This window comes from Chiloscyllium plagiosum, chromosome 46 (genome assembly GCF_004010195.1).
Source record: "Chiloscyllium plagiosum isolate BGI_BamShark_2017 chromosome 46, ASM401019v2, whole genome shotgun sequence".
Classification (NCBI taxonomy): Eukaryota; Metazoa; Chordata; class Chondrichthyes; order Orectolobiformes; family Hemiscylliidae; genus Chiloscyllium; species Chiloscyllium plagiosum.
The window spans coordinates 8,483,939-8,505,099 of NC_057755.1; the positions used below are offsets into that span (position 1 = coordinate 8,483,939).

The window sequence follows — 21,161 nt, forward strand, 5'->3', positions numbered from 1 at the left end:
TCGTATGAGGAGAGGCTGAGGCACTTGGGGTTGTTTTCATTGGAGAAAAGAAGGTTTAGGGGTGACTTGATAGAGGTGTACAAGATGATTAGGGGTTTAGATAGGGTCAACAGTGAGAATCTTTTTCCACGTATGGAGTCAGCTATTACAAGTGGGCATAGCTTTAAATTAAGGGGGTTAGGTATAGGACAGATGTTAGGGGTAGGTTCTTTACTCAGCGAGTCGTGAGTTCGTGGAATGCCCTGCCAGTAGCAGTGGTGGGCTCTCCCTCATTATGGGCATTTAAGCGGGCATTGGATAGGCATATGGAGGATAGTGGGCTAGTGTAGGTTAGGTGGGCTTGGATTGGCACAACATCGAGGGCCAATGGGCCTGTACTGCGCTGTATTCTTCTATGTTCTATGTTCTATGTTCTAAACTGGTGTTAGGTAGAGGATAGAATCCACTTCAAGGTGCGTGTAATTTGTACAAAAGACATACCAATATTTAAGATTTAGGTAGATCCTGAAATCAACCCGGGGTTCAAGCAGCTGGGATTTATATAGAAGTGAGTACCAAGCTGGAACCTGGGCGAGGCTTTGTCTGTTGGATAACAGCTCGGTGCAGGATTAGGCCATTCAGGCCCTTTTGTCTGCTTTGCCATTCAATATGATCATGGCTGATTTCATCTTGATCTCAACTCCACTTCCTGCCCATTCTCTACAAGCCTTCAATCTGTTACTAATTAACAATCTGTCTGTCTCCTGAAATTTACTCAATGATCCAGCATCCATCACATGCTGAGGGAGTGAATTCTATAGTTTCATGACCCTTTGATAGAAGTATTTTCTCCTCTTCTCTGGTTTAAATCTGCTCAACCCTTATCCTTAAATGATGACCTCTCAGTCTAGACGGCTCTACATCAGGAAACATCTCTCCGTCGACCTTGTCAATTCCCTTCAGAAGTTTTCCTACCTCAATTGGATTTCCTTTCATTCTTCTAAACTCCAGAAAGTATCGGTCTAAACTGCTCTGTCTCTTTTCATTTCACAATCCCCTCATCTCTGGAATCAACCAAGTGAACCTCCTTTGATGTACCATTGATGCAATTACTCAAATGAATAGACAAAAATTGCGTACAATGCTCTCACTAACATTTGTACAGTTACTGCAACATTTCCCTTCTGTCATAGTCTATCCTTTTAGCGATAAATGCCAAAATTCAATTGGCTTTCCTTATTACCTGTTGTCCCTGCCAGTGAGATTTTTGTATTTCCTGCACAAGGACACCCTGATTCCTCTGAATTAAGTTTTTTCTCTCCATTTAGATAATAAATTGCCTTTCCATTCCTCTGAGTGATATGTAAAAACTTCATGCAAGAGTTAATTTTAGCCTGTAATCTGAAAGAACAAAAAAAAAGGTTGGCAATTCTTAGCCAGGACTTCGAGCAAAGGTTGCAGCTTGTTTGTTTACATTGCATAAGTGATAAGTAGAAGTTCATTGCTGGCTATTATCTAATCAAGAATTGAATATGCTTTCTTAGTCGAATTACAGATAGCCAGACCTGGTTAGAGGGTTGGGTATAATTTAGCGTTTCAGCTGGATTTGTAAGAATAACATACAGTTTGGAATATTTCAGACTTGTGACGGTAGGTTTATGCATTGAGCAACATACACTGGGCTTGTGGATAAATGTGCAATGTTCGCTTAAAGATGCAACATGCTGCAGTGAATTGCTGGCTGTAATCTAAACAGAAATTTGGTCGGTTTTTGTAGGCTGGTTAATTGTAACCATGCTCTTCACAAAAGCTTGCTTGGTTCACTGCAGTGATCAGAACCTGTTATCCTGACCACAGCTGGAATATAGGTGGCTCCAGAGGAACTGCAATGTTCCTGAATCTCAATATACTCCTTCCTGGCCTTGCATGCCACTTAGTTTACTGAAAATGGAGCTGGTCACCAATCATTCTCGAAGTACAAGAAAGAATGGAATCAAATGAATGGGGTAGCAGCAAATTGTAGACTTAGATCTAACAGGGGACTGGACCTTGTGAGGTGTCTAATGCCTGGGAATGCATTGTGGGCTTTCACCTAATGAAGGGTTTAAGTGGTTTATGTACAAGTCGTGTATTTCCTGAGAACAATTTCAGCTTTTAATTCTAAACAAGTAGATTTGGCATAATCCTTTAAAATTTGCGTCACATGTACACAGGATGTTTAAGAAGGCACGTAGCACGCTTGGCTTCATTACTCAGACCTTTAAGTAAAGGAGTTGGGACATCATGTTGCGGTTATATAGGATGTTGATGAGGCCTCTATAGTGCTGTGTCCAGTTTTGGTTATCCTGTTATAGGAAGGATCTTATTAAACTAGCGAGGTTCAGAAAAGATTTCCAAGGATGTTGCGGGGAAAGGAGGGTTTGGTATATTAAAATAGACTGGAAAGGCTGGCATGTTTTTCACCAGAGCGGAAGAGGTTGAGGACTGACCTTATTGAAGCTTGTAAAATGATGAGGAGTATCGATAAGGGGAATAGCAAAGGCCTTTTTTTCCCTAGAGTGGAGAAGTGCAAAATGAGGATTTAATTTTAGATGGGAGGAGAAAGGTTTAAAAAGGACATGAGGGACAACTTTTTTACACAGACAGTGTTTCTCATGTGGAATGAACTGTCAGACATTGTGGTGAATGCGGGTCCAGTTACAATATAACAAAACATTTGAATAGGTATATGAATAGGAAAGGTTTAGTGGGATATGGGCCAAGGGCAAGCAGTTGTTGGGATCAACTTAGTTTGGGATTATGGTTGGCATGGACTAGTGGAACTGAAAGCTGTATGACCCTATGACTTTGTAAGCGCTGAGAAAATATTTTGGAGTCAAGAGTTATCGAATTGTTGTGACAGGAGGAAGCAGGAGGCCATTTAGTCCATTGTGCTTGCATCAGCACTTCAAATGAGCATCACGACACAATCTCCACCCTTACTCTCCACACCCTTGCAAACTGCTTCTCTCGAAATAGCCATCCGCTTGAATGTCTCAACGTGTTCCAGCCTGATAGTGCCTCTGTTTAAAATCTTTTGTGGTGCATTGGTAATGTCCTTACCTCTGAGCCAAGAGGTCAAGATTCAAGCCCACCTGCTCCAGAGATGCACCCTAATATCTCTGAACAGGTTGACTTGAAAGTATCCAGTGACCTGGTGGTATTATTGGTAGACTTTTTTATCCAGAGATCCAACTAACATTCTGGGGATTTGGATTCGAGTCCTGCTATGTCAGATGGTGGAGTTTGAATTAAATACTAATGGAGAAATAAGAGTCTCATGATTGTCAGGAACCATATGGTCCAGTTTAGAGCAGAAAATCGGCTGTTCTTACCTGATCTGGCTTAAACGTGACTCCAGACCCACAGCAATGTGGTTGACCCATCAGTCCTGAGGAGAGGTCACTGAACCTGAAACGTTAACATGATTTCACTCCTTAGATGCTGAGTTTTTTTGTCAGAACTCCTAGCCTATCACCTACACGCAAGAGCATGGCTCATGCAGCTCTGGGGCAATCGTGACCCTGAACTCAACAATGGAGATGGCAATACACATCAGAGTGTCATATTTAGAATCTTTCTTACAGGATTCAGTTATTCCTTTGTACTTGAGCAATGCTAATGAGACTTTTCACTGATTAGCTTGTAAAAACCCCAGGGAATCCTCACTCTGAGTTTTCTTGCTAATTTTCTAATATATTATGCATGTTTGCATCGTCGCTTGTGATCCATTCCGTGCGAAATATAGCAGCCTAGAGCAGTACGCTCCCTGAAGGGGATGTTGCAGTTTATCCCCGTATTGATCAGATGATTTGGTGGCTTGTTTGTTCAGAGGAGTCAAACAATAAACTGAACAAACACCAATGGCAATTCAGGCACGTGGGAGTCAACTCATTTAAGGCAACGGAGAGATAAGCCCTTCTGAGAGTCTCGGGAGTGACAAAACAAGCTTTTGTACTAAATCCAGCACTTGGCTTGGCACCAGAATTAACACATTCGCAATTTGGAAAGTGAAAGTGAGAATTGGAGCTGGATTTCCTGCTTATCAAACCGGATTTCTTATGTAATTGGATCCTTTAGATATCGGGCACACATGGACAAATTGGGCAGACCAATGGCAAGAAGGAAATAAATTGGGGCGGGGGAGGGGAGGTTGGGAACAGTGCATTTTACGGAATTACACAACGTAGTACCATTACAAGTAGCTTACAGAGATACCAGGAGGGGGATAGTTAAGGCCATAAAAGCAGAAGTAGGCATTCAGCCCATAGGGTCTGCACTGCCATTCAGCAAGACATCAGCTGATCTCATAATTCTCAACTCCACTTCTCTTTCTATTTTCCTTACCCTTAATTAATAAAATCTCTGTCAGCCTTGAATATGCTTAATGACCCAACTTCTATGGTAAAGATTTCCACTGATTCCCCACTCTCTGAGAGAAGAAATTCCTCTTCATCTCTATCTTAAATATGCGGCCACATAGTCTGAGATTATGCCCTCTGGTCTTAGACTCTCAAATGAAGGAAAATAACATACCCGCATTGACTCAAGAATCACACTGAGAATCATAAGCATTTCAATGGGGGTGCCTCTCATTCTTTTAAAAGTCAAAGAGAACAGGTCCAACATTGCGAATGGAATGCTGACTTTTATAGCTAAAGGAATAGAATATAAATGTAAAGAAGAAGTATTGTTGCCACAATACAAGGCATTGGGGAGATCACACTTGCAGTGTTGTGCGCAGTTTGGTCCCATTATTTGAGGAAAGATGTAGTTACACAGGAGACTGTTCAGAGGAGGTTCACTGGATTTATCCCAGAGATAAGGGGTTTGTCGTATGAAGAACTGTCTAGGCCCGTATTCTCTGGAATTTAGAAAACTAAGGGGAGATGAAGTTGAGGTATTCAAGATGATAAACAGTTTGGATAAAAAGGACGTGGGGCGGATGCTTCCAATTGTGGAGCATTCTAGGACGAGAGGCCAGAGTCTCAGGAGAAGAGGTAGCAAATTTTATACAGAGTTGAGGAGAAACTATTTCTCCTGGAGGGTTTTCGATCTGTGGAATTCACTACCCCAAAATGTGGTGAGTGAATTTTAAAATAATTTAGACAGTTTCTTTTATTGGTAATGGGTTGAAGGGATATGGGGAGAAGGCAGGAAATGGGGGAGGGGAGGAGCATATTAGCCATGATCAAATGGTGAAGCAGACTTGATGGGCCGAATGCTCTAATTCTGCTCCTATATCTTATGAACTTATGAAACTATTCAACCTCTCCCCATAAGACAGTCCCACTAATACAGTCCCTTCATACATAAGAACAGCCCAGTGAAGCATCTTTGGAGTGCCTCCTGCTCCAATCTTTATTGCCTTTGATAAGTGGACCAAACCTTTTCACAGTATTCAGCAGTCTATGATTAAATTAATTCAATTTTGCCAGCAACAATTTTGCAAAAAGATAGTGTGTGGAAAAGCCCAAGAACACCTGAATTTCGTCGACAGAATCAAAAAAAAAGAACAGGCAGGTTGCACAAAATCATTTCAAAAACTTAGGATGCAACTAGCTTCTTATGTCTGGATGGCACACTCTACGAAGGATTTGTGGATCCATGGATACTTATCTCTCAGTGCTTCTGTGAATGAAGACTTTTAAATAAAACATTAGGTGAAATGTCGGTAATTCCTTTTGGATCCAAATAGTAAGTGTTAGATATGATTACGGCAGGGTTAGATGAAATATTATCACCGAAATGGAATGTAGCTAGAAATAGTTCACTTAGCTCCAGTCGATAATCTCTTGAATATTTCTGTTCTGATTTGTATTTTGTAATGATAGTAAATATTACATCATCACGTTAAAGCAATAGCTTGTCTTGTTGGTTATCCTTGCACCTCGTGTTTAATGAGAAACTTTCTGCTTTGGCTGGGCAGAATCACCTGCAAGAGATTTGGGTCAGACTCATCGTCCTGTGAAGAGGAGACTGCAAGGCAGATGAAGCCTTTGCGTGTAGAAAATGAGGCAGACAGAGAAATGGACAAGAGGTCCGAAAACAAACAGTGGGAGGTGGAAGAGAAAGAAGAAAAGATGGAGCCGACTGATCACTTTAATATCCAAACCAAAGCCTCAACAGGTGCGAATGCCTTCTTCCTCTCCATCCCATTCGCCTCCAAACTCCCTCTTCTTTACATAAATTCTCTCTTTTCTTACACCTGTCATTGCCCCCTTCCCCTTTCTTCTGCTTTACTCTCTGCCCCACCTTTAACTCCCCTTCCCCAAGCCATTCAGCCCTTAGACCCTGTTCTGCATTTGCTAGGATCGTGGCAGATCTGACATTTCTCATGTCCACTTTCCTAATCTCGTCCGGTAGTGCTTGATGCCCTGACTGATCATAAAACTATCTGTCTCAGCCTGAAAAATGCATAAGGACTCTGCTCCCCCAGCTCTCTGTAGCAGGGAGTTCCAAAGGCTCCCAACCCTCAGAGAGAATAATTTCTGTCTTGAATTGCTGTCACTTTATTCTGAGACTATGCCTTATGGTTCTAGACTCTCCCATGAGGAGAAACATTCCCTCAACATTTGCTCTGTCAAACTCCTCAATAATCCTACATCTCTCAATGAGATCACCTCTCTAAACTCCAGTGAGTCGAGTTGGCAAATGTATAGTATTTGAAATGACATTAATCCTACTCATTTGCCAATCATATCCATAAGGAGCCTATTAGACTCAAAACTGTTCAATGTTTACTTGGGTTCACGGTCAACATGACAGCTAAATATAGATAAATTATTCCGTATTAAGAGCTGGAATTGCAGATTTAATTTCTAGACTTTGCTCTCTGCAGCTCCATATTACTCAACCAGCAGACATCGACCTTTCATTCGTGCTTTATCTCATTCTGCTTCATATTTTGAGAAAATTAATTAATTACCTTTCGAGATGTTAAAGTACAGCCGTCACAATCTGAGTTTGGACGATCTCTGCTCTTAATTAACTTTGGAGTAGATATTGTTACGACACATCAGTGAACCCTTCCATTAATTAAATGAAACACCCATAAAAGCTCACCTCACCTCGTAATCTGTTAAAATATGAGTGACAGTAAATTCCCAAATATCAATATTTAAAGAACATAATATCAATTTATTCCTTAGTTGTAAAATTGAACATTAAACAACAACTATTTACAACTTTGAACCCCATTTCCTTTAACTGTTTATTATCTGCCTCCAACTCTATACTAATATACTGTTCCAATATAAAAAAATCAAAGTTACATCAACTTAATTTCAAAACCACAGAGGGGCTGTTGTCTCAAATATCTCCCGGGAGCGTCTCTTTTCTTTTACTGTGAAGATGCTTCATATGAAAAGGTAACTTTGATAGAGTCACCGAGTCATAGAGATGTACAGCATGGAAACAGAGCCTTCGGTCCAACTCGTCCATGCCGACCAGTTATCGCTACCAAATCTACTCCCACCTGCCAGAATCCAGCCCATATCCCACCAAACCCTTCCTATTCGCATACCCATCCAGATGCCTTTTAAATGCTGCAATCGGACTTGCCTCCACCACTTCCTCTGGCAGCACATTCCATGCACGTACCACCCTCTATGTGAAAATGTTGCCCTGAGGTCTCTTTTATATCTTTTCCCTCTCACCCTAAACCTATGCCCTCTAGTTCTGTCTACTCCTATCCTGTCCCTCATTACATTATAAACCTCTATAAGGTCACCCCTAAGACTCCAATACTCCAGGTAAAACAGCCCTGGCCTATTCAACCTATTTCAATAGCTCAAATTCTCCAACCCTAGCAACATCCTTGTAAATCTTTTCTGAACCCTTTTAAGTTTCACAATGCTTTCCCATAGGAAGGAGACCAGAATTGCACACAATATTCCAACAGCGGCCTAACCAATATGCTCTACAACCATAACATGACCTCCCAACTCCTGTACTCAATACACTAATCAATAAAGGAAAGCATACCAAACGCTTTCTTCACTATCCTATCTACATGCGACTCCACTTCAAAGAGTTATGAACCTGCACTCCAAGATCTCTTTGTTCAGCAGCACTCCCTAGGACCTAAGTGTGTAAGGCCTGCTAAGATTTGCTTTCCAAAATGCATTTATCTAAATTAAAACTTTCTGCCACTTTGCAGCTCATTGTTTGATTTGATCAATATCCCATTGTAATCAAAGTTAACCTTCTTCGCTGTTCGCTACACCTCCAGTTTTGGTGTCATCTGCAAACTTAGTAACTATATTTCTTATTCTCACATCAAAATCATTTACATAAATGTTGAAAAGTAGTGGACCCAGCACCTATCCTTGTGGCACTTCACTGGTCACAGGCCTCCTGTCTAAAAAACAACCCCCACCCCCACCTCCCACACCCTGAGACAGTTCTGTATCCAAATGGCTAGTTCTCCCTGTACTCCATGAGATCTAACCTTGCTAACCAGTCTCCTATGGGGAACTTTGTGGAATGCCTTACATCTACCGCTCTGCCCTCATCAATCCTCTTTGTTACTTCTTTTAAAAACTCAATGTTTTTGAATGGCAGTCTTTCTTGATGGCAGTCACACTGCCTCACTTTCAAAGTGCCTGCCTTTTTTATACCCCAAACATCGTATCATTCATTGATTGAATCTTGGCAAAACAATAAATTCAAACTCGATTGGGTTTTAGTATCCTGGGATATAATTTAAACTGATTCATTAAATTCGAGTTGTTGTCAAAACAACAACCAACTCAGGCATCAATTTCACACCCAAATGTCACATATTTTCAATTTTCCAGTACACTCTGGGACTTCTAGTTAATCATATGACAGGTATCAGTGCAAAACAGCATTCATTCTCTCTTAAGAGTACAGTACATACCTTCAAATTCATAATCAGATATTGTTCTCGTCATCATTTGCAGGTGCCTGTGTTGGAATGGGGTGTAAGAAGTTAAAAAATCACAGACCACGTTATAGTCCAACAAGTCAATATGAAAACACTAGCTTTCAGAGTGCTGCTCTCCTTCATCAGGTGGTTTGAAGGAGCAGTGCTCCAAAAGCTAGTGCTTCCAAATAAAGCTGTTGTACTATACACTGGTATTGTGTGATTTTTAACTTTGTTCTCGTAAATCAAGCCCTGAGACTCTCGAAGGTTGTGCATCTTTAGAAGGTGTGTTTGAGGGAAGAGGTAACAATATTGTCACTGGGCTTGAAGTAGAGGTTTATAAAACAGGGTCAGTCCTTTTATCCTTGTCTGCATGTCTGCTGTAACGAACAGCATTACATTAGCTCAGCAATTTGTCTTTGCCCTCCCCAATCTCCCCAATCTCAGTTCCCTGGCTCTCCTCCCTGATCTGAATTAGGTGTGACAGGTCAAATGAATGGCCTTTTGTGTTGCTGCAAAGGGAAAGGAAACCTACTGATCTCAGTACTTCTTGCAGTCCCTTAGAGCTGCCACATTTTCTTTCCAGAGTAATTTCTGGCATGTTTGACGCTCTAGCTCTCTACACCAAACCCCCCTCCCCACGCCCACCCTGCAGGGACTGATGTGAAGATGGACAAAGTCCGCTCGTTCAGAAGTTGCATCTTCTCCAGACTCTTTGTCACTCACCTGATGTGGATTTCCGTCCTGCAGCTCCGACACTACTTATTCATCGGCACCCTGAACCCCATGCTCATGCTGATGTCCAATGGTGATACCACAGAGGGTAAGGCGTCGAGTCACGTCAGCGATCAATGACCAAGGTTGGAGAGGAGGGAGAAATAGGAAGACTGAGCGAGGAAACAAGAAAAGGAGAGATGGCTAGGCTGAGGTGGAGCCAGAGAGTTTTGGCCCAGATGGAAATAATGGGAGAGCACGAAGAGTTTGCAATTGCATGGCAGAGAACAGAGAAGAGTATCACAGAATCACTCCTGTGTGCAAAGAGGCCATTCCGCCCATCATGAGACCAGCCGCTTTATAATCTCGTGGCAATCCACTGCCTTTGGTTCATATCTCTGCATGACATTGCTCCCCAAGTAGATTCATAAAGCTGTACATCATGGAAACAGACCCTTCAGTCCAATTCATCCGAACCGTCCCATCTTCCTAAATTAATCTAGTCCCATTTGCCAGCACTTGGCCCATAATCCTCCAAAGCCTTCCTATTCGCATACCCATTCATATGCCTTTTAAATGTTCTAATTGTTCCAGCCTCCACCACTTCCTTTGGCAGCTCATTCCATATACACACCACTTTCGGCGTGAAAACATTATTCTTTTGGTCCCTTTTAGATCTTTCCCCTCTCATCCTAAACCTATGCCTTCTGATTCTGGAATCCACCACCGTGGAGAAAAAGATCTTCGCTATTTACCGTATCCAAGACCATTATGACATTATAAACCTCTAAAAGGTCATTCCCTCGGCCTCTGACGCTCCAGGGAAAACAACCCCAGCCTATTCAGTCTCTCCCAATAGCTCAAACACTCCAATGAATCTTTTTTTCTGAACTCTTCCAATTTTAGCAACATCCTTCCGATAGCAGGGAGACCAGAATTGCATACAATATTCCAAACGTGGTCTAACCAATGTCCTGTAGAGCTGCAACATGACCTCCCAACACCTATACTCAATGCTCTGACCAAACGCTTTCTTCACTGTCCTATCTACCTGAGACTCAACTGTCAAGGAACTAAGAATCTGCACTCCAAAGTTTCTTTGTTCAGCAACTCTCCTCAGGACCTTACCATCAAGTGTATAAGTCCTGCCCTGATTTACCTTTCCAAAATGCAGCACGTCACATTTACCTAAATTATACTCCATCTGCCACTCCACGGCCCATTGGTCCCCTTTTGATTCAATGCAGCACCTCCCAAATAACAATCCAATTCCTTCACAGAAGAGGAGAGCAATCACATCTGCAAATTAATGGGGAGCCTTTAATTTAATAATAGGTGGGGCTGAAATGCTAGGAGGATGACAGTGGGGGAGAGAATGAGACAGGAAGCAGAGGGAAAGAAGAGTAAGATGTGAGAGTGTGGGAGAGATAGGTTAGAGAGGCTACCAGATGAATATCTGGATGCACATTGGGATCTGAGTTGTGGTACAAACTGGGGCATACCTCGTCATACGAAGGATGATACCTATCCCACACATGGGTGTGAATTTAAAGGGTTCACGTTCAGTTTGCCTTCTCAAGGTGGGTTTGTTTTGTTTTAAGAAGATGGTTGATGTAGGATATAACTTGAAATCATCTGTACACACATTTACAAATATTAACTTATATACATTGAGAGTTCCATTCCAAACGATACTGATACTCAGCTTCCAGACTGTACTGGGCCTTTTTAGATATCTGTGTCTAAATGCATCATGACATGTGGATCCCAAACCTCATCAAAATCTGGTGACCTTTTCCACAATGGGATCTGCATCCCAACCCCAAATCAGGACAATCCACACGCTAAATGCCAATTAAACAGTAATAAATAAATTGACAATTAATAATGACTTTCCATTTTTTAATCAGACCAGTCGTCCAATACAAAATGGCTCTATGCCACAAATCCACATATCGGGGGGTGGGGGGGAACACACATACAAAGAACAGTGCATGTAAATTGCTGGAGAAACGCAGCAGGTCTGGCAGCGTCAGTGGAGAGAGAAATAGAGTTAATGTTTTCATTCCACGTGACCCTTCAGCCTGGACTCAAAATGTTTATTCTGCTTTCTCTCTCCACTGAAGCTGCCAGACCTGTTGAGTTTCTGCAGCAATCTCAGTTTCCATTCTGCATATCAGGAAAAATGTTTAGATAAATGTGTTAGGAAATATTTAAGTTGTATTTGATTGTAATTCTTTGTTTGTTTATTTGCTTCTCTACTTTTTAACACCCTCTCTGGCTCACTTCATATCTCCCTTTGTTCCCTCCTCCCAACTCTCTCTCTCTCTCTCTCTTTCTACCTACATCCTTAGTGAGCAAGTATACAAATGCATTCGCCCTCACACAGATCTGTGGTTTTTTCTGTGCTCCCTGGAATGGGATAGTGTTGGACTGGCTGCAACAAACAGACAAAACCTCCAAAGCTGTTTCAGGTAAATGGAAATCACCATGGAGTCCCTTCGCGATGTTAGGAACACTCAGATTTCAACCAGTCTTGCATAATCCTGATGAGCAAATTGAACACTCTTTGAATAGAGCCAATGCATGAATGGCCAGGCTTCAAGGTTGAGTATCCCCTCAGTCTCGGCTAATCGAGAGAGCTGACGTTTCGGGCATCAGCCCCTGATCCTGGCAAATCTTCTGCACCCTCTCTAATGTGATCACGTCCCTCCTATAATGTGGATTCCAGAGCTGCAAACAATACTCCAGCTGTGGTCTGACAGACGTTTTATCCAGATCCAGCCTCACCTCACTCCCACTCTCAGATTAAAACAATCCATGGACGTGTTCTGAAGTGCTGTCCTTTCTCAGGAAATCTGAGGCTAACACAAAGCTCCTTCAGAGCTTCAAGTCTCCTGCATGTGAACTTTCTGCTCCCTCACTGTTTCTACCAGCTGCCCTTACCCTACCCCCAGTCCTGAAGAACAGTTACATCTGAAGTGTCGACTTCTCCACCTCCTTATGATGCCTGACTTGCTGTGTTTTTTCAGCCTCCTGCTTGTCCAGCTTTCAGATTTTACGGTCATTGGTCTTTAGCTCTCTGTAACTCACATGACAGAGCTCTGATCTTACAGAATCTGAGGCCCTTTACATAGGAAAACGAAATTCCTTCTTTTTCAGGATATCCAGATGTGATCTGCTTCTACTTTGTGTGATTCAATTGTGGGTATTGAGTATTTCTGCCCCCTACCCCAGTAAGTCCATTTCCCATCATTTCAGCCTCCCTTGCCTTCAAATAGTCCACTCAACTCTCTCTCTCAGCATCACCGAATGACACTTGAGATCCCTCGGCTCCCCCGCTCCCCCAAACTCCATTTTTCCCAACCCTACTCCCAGGTTAATCTAGTTGTGAACATTTTCCATCTCAGGTGATCTGGTATCAAACACGAAATCACATTCCCAATACTGACTGGGTGCTCTGTCAGTCACAATTAAAACAGCTCCCAATCTCAGAGATGGACACAGATCCCTCAGACACAAAGACAGAGAGAGCTGGACAAGTCCGTGGTGACAAAGAACAGTGAACATTTGGAGACCAGTGACCCTTTTTGAGTCTGACAGCAGATCGGAAAAGGCTGACAGGGAAGGGGGTGGAAGAAAACATGAATAGGTGGATACAGAGCCAAGAAAGAGAGACAGGAACTCCTGAATAGAAAAGGGATGGAAGATAGTAAGCCAGAGAAGAAATGAGGCTTGGATAGGTGGGAATGGGGGCTATGAATGAGTGATAATGCTGAAAAAAGCACATGCCATAACAGGACCTGGGCTGTACGGAGGTGGACATGGAGGAAGCTGTTCAGGCTTTAACATTAATGAACTTGATGTTGAGTCCTAAAGGCTACAGGGTCCCCAACCGGAAAATTGGACATTGTTTTTCCAGATTGTGCTGAGCTTCACTGGAATACTACAGCAAGCCTGAGAATGAGATGCTGGCCAGGGAACAAGAGGGTGTGTAGAAGTCGCGGGAAACTAGAAGCTCAGGGAGCTTTGAGAAATGGGGGCTGCTCATTGAGATCACTTCCTCGGCTTGCTGCTTCTGTCCACAGATTCCCTCCGCTGTCTCTGTAAGTCCATAAGGTATAGAAGGAGAGTGAGGCCATTCGTCCCCTCGACCCTGCTCTGCCATTCAATCGTCACTGATATGTTTTTCAACCCATTCCCCTGCCTTCTGCCCATAACCTTTGATCACCTAACAAATATGGAACCCATATATCTTAAATACACTCAATGACTCTGCTTCCACATCCTTTCTCTGACAATGAGTTCCTTCTCATCTCAGTTCTAAAGGGTCTTCCCTTTATCCTGAAGCTGTTTCCTCGGGTCCTAGTCTCCCTAATAATTTAAACATTTTCTCCATGTCCATTCTATCCAGGTTTCTCAGCATTCTGTACATTTCAATCGGATTTCCATTCATCCTTCTGAACTCCATCAGGTGCTATTCGAGAGTCCTCAATTGTTTCTCAAGTGACAAACATTTCATCCCCAGGATCATTCTTGTGAACCTGCACTGGACCCAATGTCCATACATCCTTCCTTAGATATGGGCCCAGAACTGCTCACAATATTCCAAATACAGCCTGACATTAAACAGACTCAACAACACATCTCTGCACTAGCATTCTAGCCCTCTCTGAAATGAATGCTAACATTGAATTTGCCTTCCTAACTGCCAGCTGTACCTTTACGTTAACCTGAAGAATAACGTGAACTTGCACCAACAAGTCCTTTTGAGCTTCAGATTTCTGAAACCTTTCCCCATTCAAAAAGTACCTAACAAAGTGCATAGCCTCATAGACAGAGTCAGGCAAACCGCATGTAGGTATTCATCTCTCACAAAACTGCAGGGGAGGATGTTTCTAAGATATCATCCTCATTTTGAGTCAGATCCCTTCTCACACTCTTCTGCATGTTTCATCTGTTTATTTTGAAGATCCACTTCATCCCGCATCTTTCCCTCTGGCCCTTATATCTGGAGGACTTGAGTATAAGGATGCAGAAGTTATGCTGCATTTATGTAAAATCGTGGTTAGACCCCACTTGTGTACTGTCAGCAGATCTAGGAATTACACCTCAGGAAGGATGCATTGGCCTTGGAAGGTGTACAACGTAGGTTTATAAGAGTTATGCCTGGACTCCAGGGTTGAAAAGCGAGGACACAAATTTTGTCAGCTTGCTCTAGGACTTAGAAATGTAAGGGGTGATCGAGTGCAGTTTGAAGCTATTAACAGAGTAAATAAAGGTGAACGATTTCCTCTGGTTGTAAATTGTAAAATGAGTCTGAGAATTAGTGCTAGATCATTCAGGAGAGATGTTCGGAAGCACTTCTACACACAATGACTAGTAGAGGTTTGGAACTCTCTTCCACAAATAACAATGGATGCAGTGACAGTTCTTAATGTTGGTAAATCGTCAGGCATCTTTGGTGCATCTAAGTCACTGATGCTAATTCCCTTCCTCCCCTCACCGCCCCCCACCCCCACCTCCCTTGACTCAAGTCCATCCTAGTTCTGGCTGTGATTATAAGTCTTTCTATCTAACCAGCCTTGCTCTCCTTCTTTGTCAGATTCAGTTGTTTCAAAGCGATTGGCTGGCATGAGGTCAGCTGTGGTTTCCCTCATTATCACCATCACCCAATGTGTCCTGTTCTCGATATCGGCAACTATTCCCATCCTGGAGGTTCAGTACATGTCCTTTATCCTACAAGTGATCAACCATTCCTTCCTATACGGGGGAGATGCTGCATTCATCAGCATTGTGTAAGTCTAGCCTCCATTATTTGGTGGGAAATCTTTCTTTCCGAGTAACAATGGGGAGGCAATGGCCTCGTGGCATTATCATCTGACTACTGATCCAGAAACTCGGGTAATATTCTGAGGACCCAGGTTCGAATCCTGCCGTGGCAGATGGCAGAATTTGAATTCAATAAAAAATAAGCCTGGAATTAGGGATCTCCCAATGACCAGAAAAATAATTGCCGAATGTCAGAGGAAAAAAAATACTGGCTGACTAATCCCTTCAGGGAGGGCCTCCATGAGGTCCCACAGCAATCCACAGGCGATTGACTCTCAACTGTTGTCTAAAATGGCCCAGCAAGCCCTCAGTTGTACCAATTGTTCAGCCTACACGATCTGGGCTGCAGCAGTAGCTTACCACCACGTTCTCAAGAGCAACTATGGATGGGAAATAAATTGTTGTCTAGCAATAGCCATCTCCAATGAGCTAGTAACACAAAAAATGCCTCCCAGCCGGTTCGGTCTGTGATTGGGAATGATGTGGTTAAGATGGTGCAGTGGTAATGTCAGCTGACTAGTCATCGTCTCCACTTCTCTGGGCCCACTCCACCAACGTTCTAGATCCTTGGCACCATCAGGACAAGGTAGGGAGCGTGAACTTGTGCCCCATCTGGCACCTTTGCAATGCTCCTTCACCAACGCATGCCAAACCAGTCAACTCTATCAGCACAATGGAAATGATCAGCAGACGCATTGGAGCATCACCCACAAGTTCCACACTTGGAAATGCCTTCACTGTTCCTGTCAAAATCCAAAAACCTTCCTTCCTAATAGTAGGTAGATGGAATAGTGAAGAAGGCATTTGATGTACTTTCCTTTATTGTTCAGAGTATTGTTTACAGGAGTTGGGAGGTCACTTTGCAGCTGTACAGGACATTGGTTAGGCCACTGTTGGAATATTGCGTACAATTCTGGTCTCCTGCCTATCTGAAAAATGTTGTGAAACTTGAAAGGACTCAGAAAAGATTTACAAGGATGTTGCCAGGTTTGGATGATTTGAGCTACAGGGAGAGGCTGGGGTTGTTTTTTCCTGGAGCGTTGGAGGCTGAGGGGTGACCTTATAGAAGTTTATAAAATCATGAAGGGAATGGATAGGAAGCCTTTATTCCCGCAGTGGGGATTCCAGAACTAGATGGCATAGGTTTAGGATGAGAGGGGAAAGATGTAAAAGAGACCTAAGTGTCAACTGTTTCGTTCAGAGGGCGATACATATATGGAATGATCTGCCAGAGGAAGTGATGGAGGCTGGTACAATTGCAACAGTTAAAAAGCATCTGGACTGGTATATGAATAGGAAGGGTTTGGAGGGATTTGGGCCGGGTGATGACAGGTGGAGCTAGTTGGGTTGGGATATCAGGTCGGCATGGACGAGTTGGACCGAAGGGTCTGTTTCCATGTTGTACATCTGTATGAATCCATGACTCTACTGCCAGTGTGTCATGGCTGGTGTGCAATGGCGCCAAAGCATGAGTTCAATTCCTGTACCAGCTGAGGTTGCCATGAAGGTCTTGCCTTTGCAAATTCTCCATTCATCTGAGCCTCAGGTTAAACCACAACCAATTCCGTCGCAGTAACGAAAGAGCCACCCCATGTTTGGTTAAGAATATGGTGGCTTGATCTTTACCCCATCACGAGGGGTACCATGGATTAAGAAAGTAGATCCCACCACAATCTTAAAGACAATGAGTGACTGGCAATAGACATCATACCTGCCAACTGATGCCCATATCCCATTAAAGGTACATTAAGTGATTCAAAGAATCTGATTTTGAAATGTGGTCTCAGTGATAGTGACACTGACAGCCATCATCGGATATTGTGGAAACAAACAGGACGGGAAGGAAGTCATTCTACCCTTACTTGGTGTCAATGTGATGATGGATACTCAACAATGTGTTTGCAAGATGCTCAACTCGAGGTCAACTAAGGTATGGGGGGTGGGGGGGGGGTGGGGGGGGGGGTGAAACAAAGGCTGCTTCCACACTCCAGGGATTCTACAAGATGAGTTGATTGCTTAGAATCCCAACATTATAATCTATGCAATAAGCCTCTACTTGAAAAATCTCTTGAACCCACGGTCCCTTGAATAGTTGATCGAAGCATAAAGCAAAGTTTTAGCCAGAGAGGGGTATGGTAATAAAACTTCTTACGAAATGTAAGTTTTCGGGCTATTGTGCAAATGCAAACATGGGATGCCAGATAAACTGACGAGAATGTAAATGTTTTAATAACCAAATGACTTAAAATATGTGGTTGGTAGTTTGTGTGAAAATAATGCTAAGCTGAATGTACCTCTCCCTGATTGCACTGGAAATGGGAGTTTTACCAGGATGGCGCTTTGGCTGAAGAGTTTCAGTTATGGAGAAAGGTTAGACAGATTGGGATTGTATTCCTTGCAACAGAGGAGAGTGAAGGGGGACGGAATTTAGGTGTATAAAATCATGAGGGGCATAGCTAGTGTCGACAGGCAGAAACTATTCCCCCTTGACAGAAGTGTCAATAAACAGAGGGAATAGATTCAAGTGAGGGAGCAGGAGGTTTAGAGGAAATTCAGGGAAATTTCCTTCATTCAGAGGATGGGGTGGGAATGTGGAACTTGTTGCCTGTAAGGGTGGAAGAGGCAGAAACCCTCATCACATTGAAGAATGATTTAGATGTGCATTTGCCAAGGCATACAAAGTGAAAGTGCTGGGAAATTGGATTAGAATAGGTAGCTGGTGGTTTTTTGACTAGTGCTGATTTGAAAGGCAAAAAAAAGCCTTTAGGTGCTGGAAGTCTCCATGATTCTATGGCAGGCTGATAGTGAACATCTTGCTCAATGTCATTCTCTGATTCGTTTCCTTCATTCCTGTTCTTTCTTGTTCCCTTCAGGTACCCCTCCTGTCATTTTGGGAAAATCTATGGCGTGGGACAGACTCTCTCAGCATTTATTTCGCTGCTTCAGTACCCTTGCTTCGCACTGATCCAGGGACCCTTGAATAATGACCCTCTTTTTGTGAGTGTGTGCCACCAATCAGGATTTTCAGATCCCCTCTGTGAATATTCCTGAAAAAGCCAAGGGTCAAATATGAAGCACATATGAGGCATGTTCTGAAGTATCAGACTTGGAGTGTGAGGGCGTGTCACAGAAGATGGGGAAGACACAGAGAATGCGGGAAGACACAAGATGGAGAAAAAGAGGATAGATGGAACAGAAGAAAAGATCGAGATTGGAACTAGAGAATGTAGAGTGAGAGAAATTGAGAGGAGGTGAGAGTAGAGGGAGAGAGGAGTGAAGAATATGGGGAGGAGAGAGACAAGAGTTGGCAGGGAGAGAGAGAGAGAGAGATAGCGTGTATAGAGTTGATTGAGAGAGCGAGGACATAGAAAGAAAGAAGAGGTTTGGAAATGGGAGAGAGAGGAGAGAGTGAAGAGAGAGAGAGGGACAGAGAAGAGAAAGGGGGAGGGAAGAAGAGAGCACAGGGAGAGAGAATGAGGCAATAAGAGAAAATCGAGGGAGATCAGGAGAGAGGGAATGTTGAAATGATGAAGGAGTGAGAGGTGAGAAGGAGAAGGGATTTGGAAGTGGACAGTATGAAAGGAGGAAGAGGGAAAGGGGAGTGAGAAAGAGAGTGAAGAGTGAGGTTGGATAGCGAGAAGGGGAAGGGCAGAAATCCCAAAGAGAGAGACAGGGCACGAAAGAGTGAGAAAGAGAGAGAGAGAAAGAGAGAGAGAGATGAAAAGATAAATAAGTTGAGGAGGGGAATGAGTGGAGTATCTCTGACGCCACTATTTCAAAATATAATCAAACGAGAAGTCTCTTCTAGTTTCCAAAAGGTGAAGACAGATGTGTAGCTGATCTCACACCCTCTTTGTTATCTGTCCGGGCCTCTAAAAGGAATATAATACTGAGACACAGAATTAGGTTGTTTTCTGGAGGCAAATAACCCTCAGAGAAAAATCCACTTAAATCATCGTTATATTAAGCACAGGCAAACAAGAGAAACAAATGCAACTTGTCAGGAGAACTGAGAACAAGAAATTTACCAAGATGTTACCTGGGCTGGAGAGTCTCAGTTATGAAGAGAGTTTGGACAGGCTGGGGCTGTTTTCCTTAGAGCAGAGGAGACTGAGAGGGGACATGATTTTGATGGATAATATAATGAGGCGCAAAGATATGGCAGGAATATTTCCCTTTGACAGAGGGATCAATGACCCAGGGCATGGATTTAATGTAAAGGGTCAGGGGTTTTAAAGGGGACATGAGGAAATGTTTTTCACCCAGAGGGTGGTGGGATTGTTGCACCCACTGCTTGTTAATGGTGGGAGAGGCAGAAACACTCATCACACTGAAGAGGTAATTAGATATGCACTTGCGATGCAGAGGTAGATAAGGCTGTGGGCCAAGGGATGGGAAATGGGATTGGAATAGTTAGGTGGTTGGTTTTGACTTGCACAGATTTGATGGGCTGAAGAGTCTTCCTTGTGTTGTAGCCCTCAATGACTTTCAGAAAAGACAGATTGAAGATTAATCAAGCATAAGGAAGAATTAAGACATGAAATGGCACATTGTCTTCCTGAGTACATTATTTGAACTAATATGTGACACAGGTTCAATATTGAATCACTACAGTGCAAAAAGAGGCCATTCAGTCCATCAAGTCAACACCGATCCTCCAAAGAGAATCCAACCCAGACCAACCACCACCCAATCTATGTACTTACACTTCCCATGGCTAGCCCACCAAGCCTGCACACTCTGGGCAATTTTTCATGGCCAATTCACCTGAACTGCACATCTTTGGACCATAGGAGGAGACTGGAGCACCCAGAGGAAACCTACACAGACACAGAGAGAACTTGAAAACTCCACTCAACCAGTCATGCTAGGGTGAATTGAACCCAGGTCCCTGCTAACACAATGGTTAGTACTGCTGCGAGGTAGCAGTGCTAACCATTGTGTCACATTGCCATTCCAGCTCAAAGCAAAATAGTTTGAAATGATAGAAAGCAAAACCTGGCAGTGATTGGAACAAATTGGATTTCCTTTTGGAAACTGCAGGAAAAATACATGGAAAAGATGGTGTTCTCCTACTCTGCATCTTTCTATTGTTTCAGGAAAGGAAGATCGAGATTGAATGCATTGGGATATTCTCATTGTTGTGAACTTTTCTCTCCATTTTGATGCAGGTGAACATTGGATTCATTGTTCTGGTAATCCTAACCTACACACATCCCTTAAACCTGTACCTGCACTGGCGACAGGAACTCCAACAAAGCAGAACAAAACAGAATCCCCAAGTTGGGGTCAAAATACAGGGAGATGAGCTGACGAAGGACACAGATGTCTGAGCTGCTCGCCCGTTACTCGTTATGTGTGTGTCGGGTCTATCCGTCTATGTGTGTACATCAGTCTGTGTGTATCTGTGTGACAATATGTGTATGTGTGTGACTGTGTGTGTGTGTCTGTTGTCCCTGTGTGAATCTCTATGTATATGTGAGAGTATGTTTATTTCTGTGTCTGTGAGTATGTATGTGTGTCTGTGATAATCAATGTGTCTGTGGGTGTGTTTTGAATTTAGTAGGGTAAGGCTGTGCAGGCTGAGGGCTGCAGTTTGGATGTAGACGAGGAGGGCTTTGGGAGTAAAGTGGAGCCTGGGAACCCACAGAAGTGTGGTGTGCAGTACGGAGGGGTTAGGTGGACGAGGTGACGATGTGGAGGTTGA

The 21,161-nt window shown here is 43.1% G+C and overlaps 1 protein-coding gene across 1 annotated transcript in view; it reads left to right on the forward strand.

Annotated features, from left to right (window-relative positions):
* Positions 1 to 20,787, forward strand: part of LOC122544122 (solute carrier family 43 member 3-like) — a 38,283-nt gene extending 17,496 nt beyond the window's left edge. The window contains exons 7-13 of the mRNA XM_043683160.1: positions 5,948 to 6,147; positions 9,564 to 9,731; positions 11,977 to 12,089; positions 13,602 to 13,622; positions 15,245 to 15,420; positions 18,328 to 18,451; positions 20,626 to 20,787. Of these exons, the coding sequence (XP_043539095.1) occupies positions 5,948 to 6,147; positions 9,564 to 9,731; positions 11,977 to 12,089; positions 13,602 to 13,622; positions 15,245 to 15,420; positions 18,328 to 18,451; positions 20,626 to 20,787 (964 nt within the window). The remainder of the gene's footprint in view (positions 1 to 5,947; positions 6,148 to 9,563; positions 9,732 to 11,976; positions 12,090 to 13,601; positions 13,623 to 15,244; positions 15,421 to 18,327; positions 18,452 to 20,625) is intronic.
* The last annotated feature ends 374 nt before the right edge of the window (positions 20,788 to 21,161 follow it).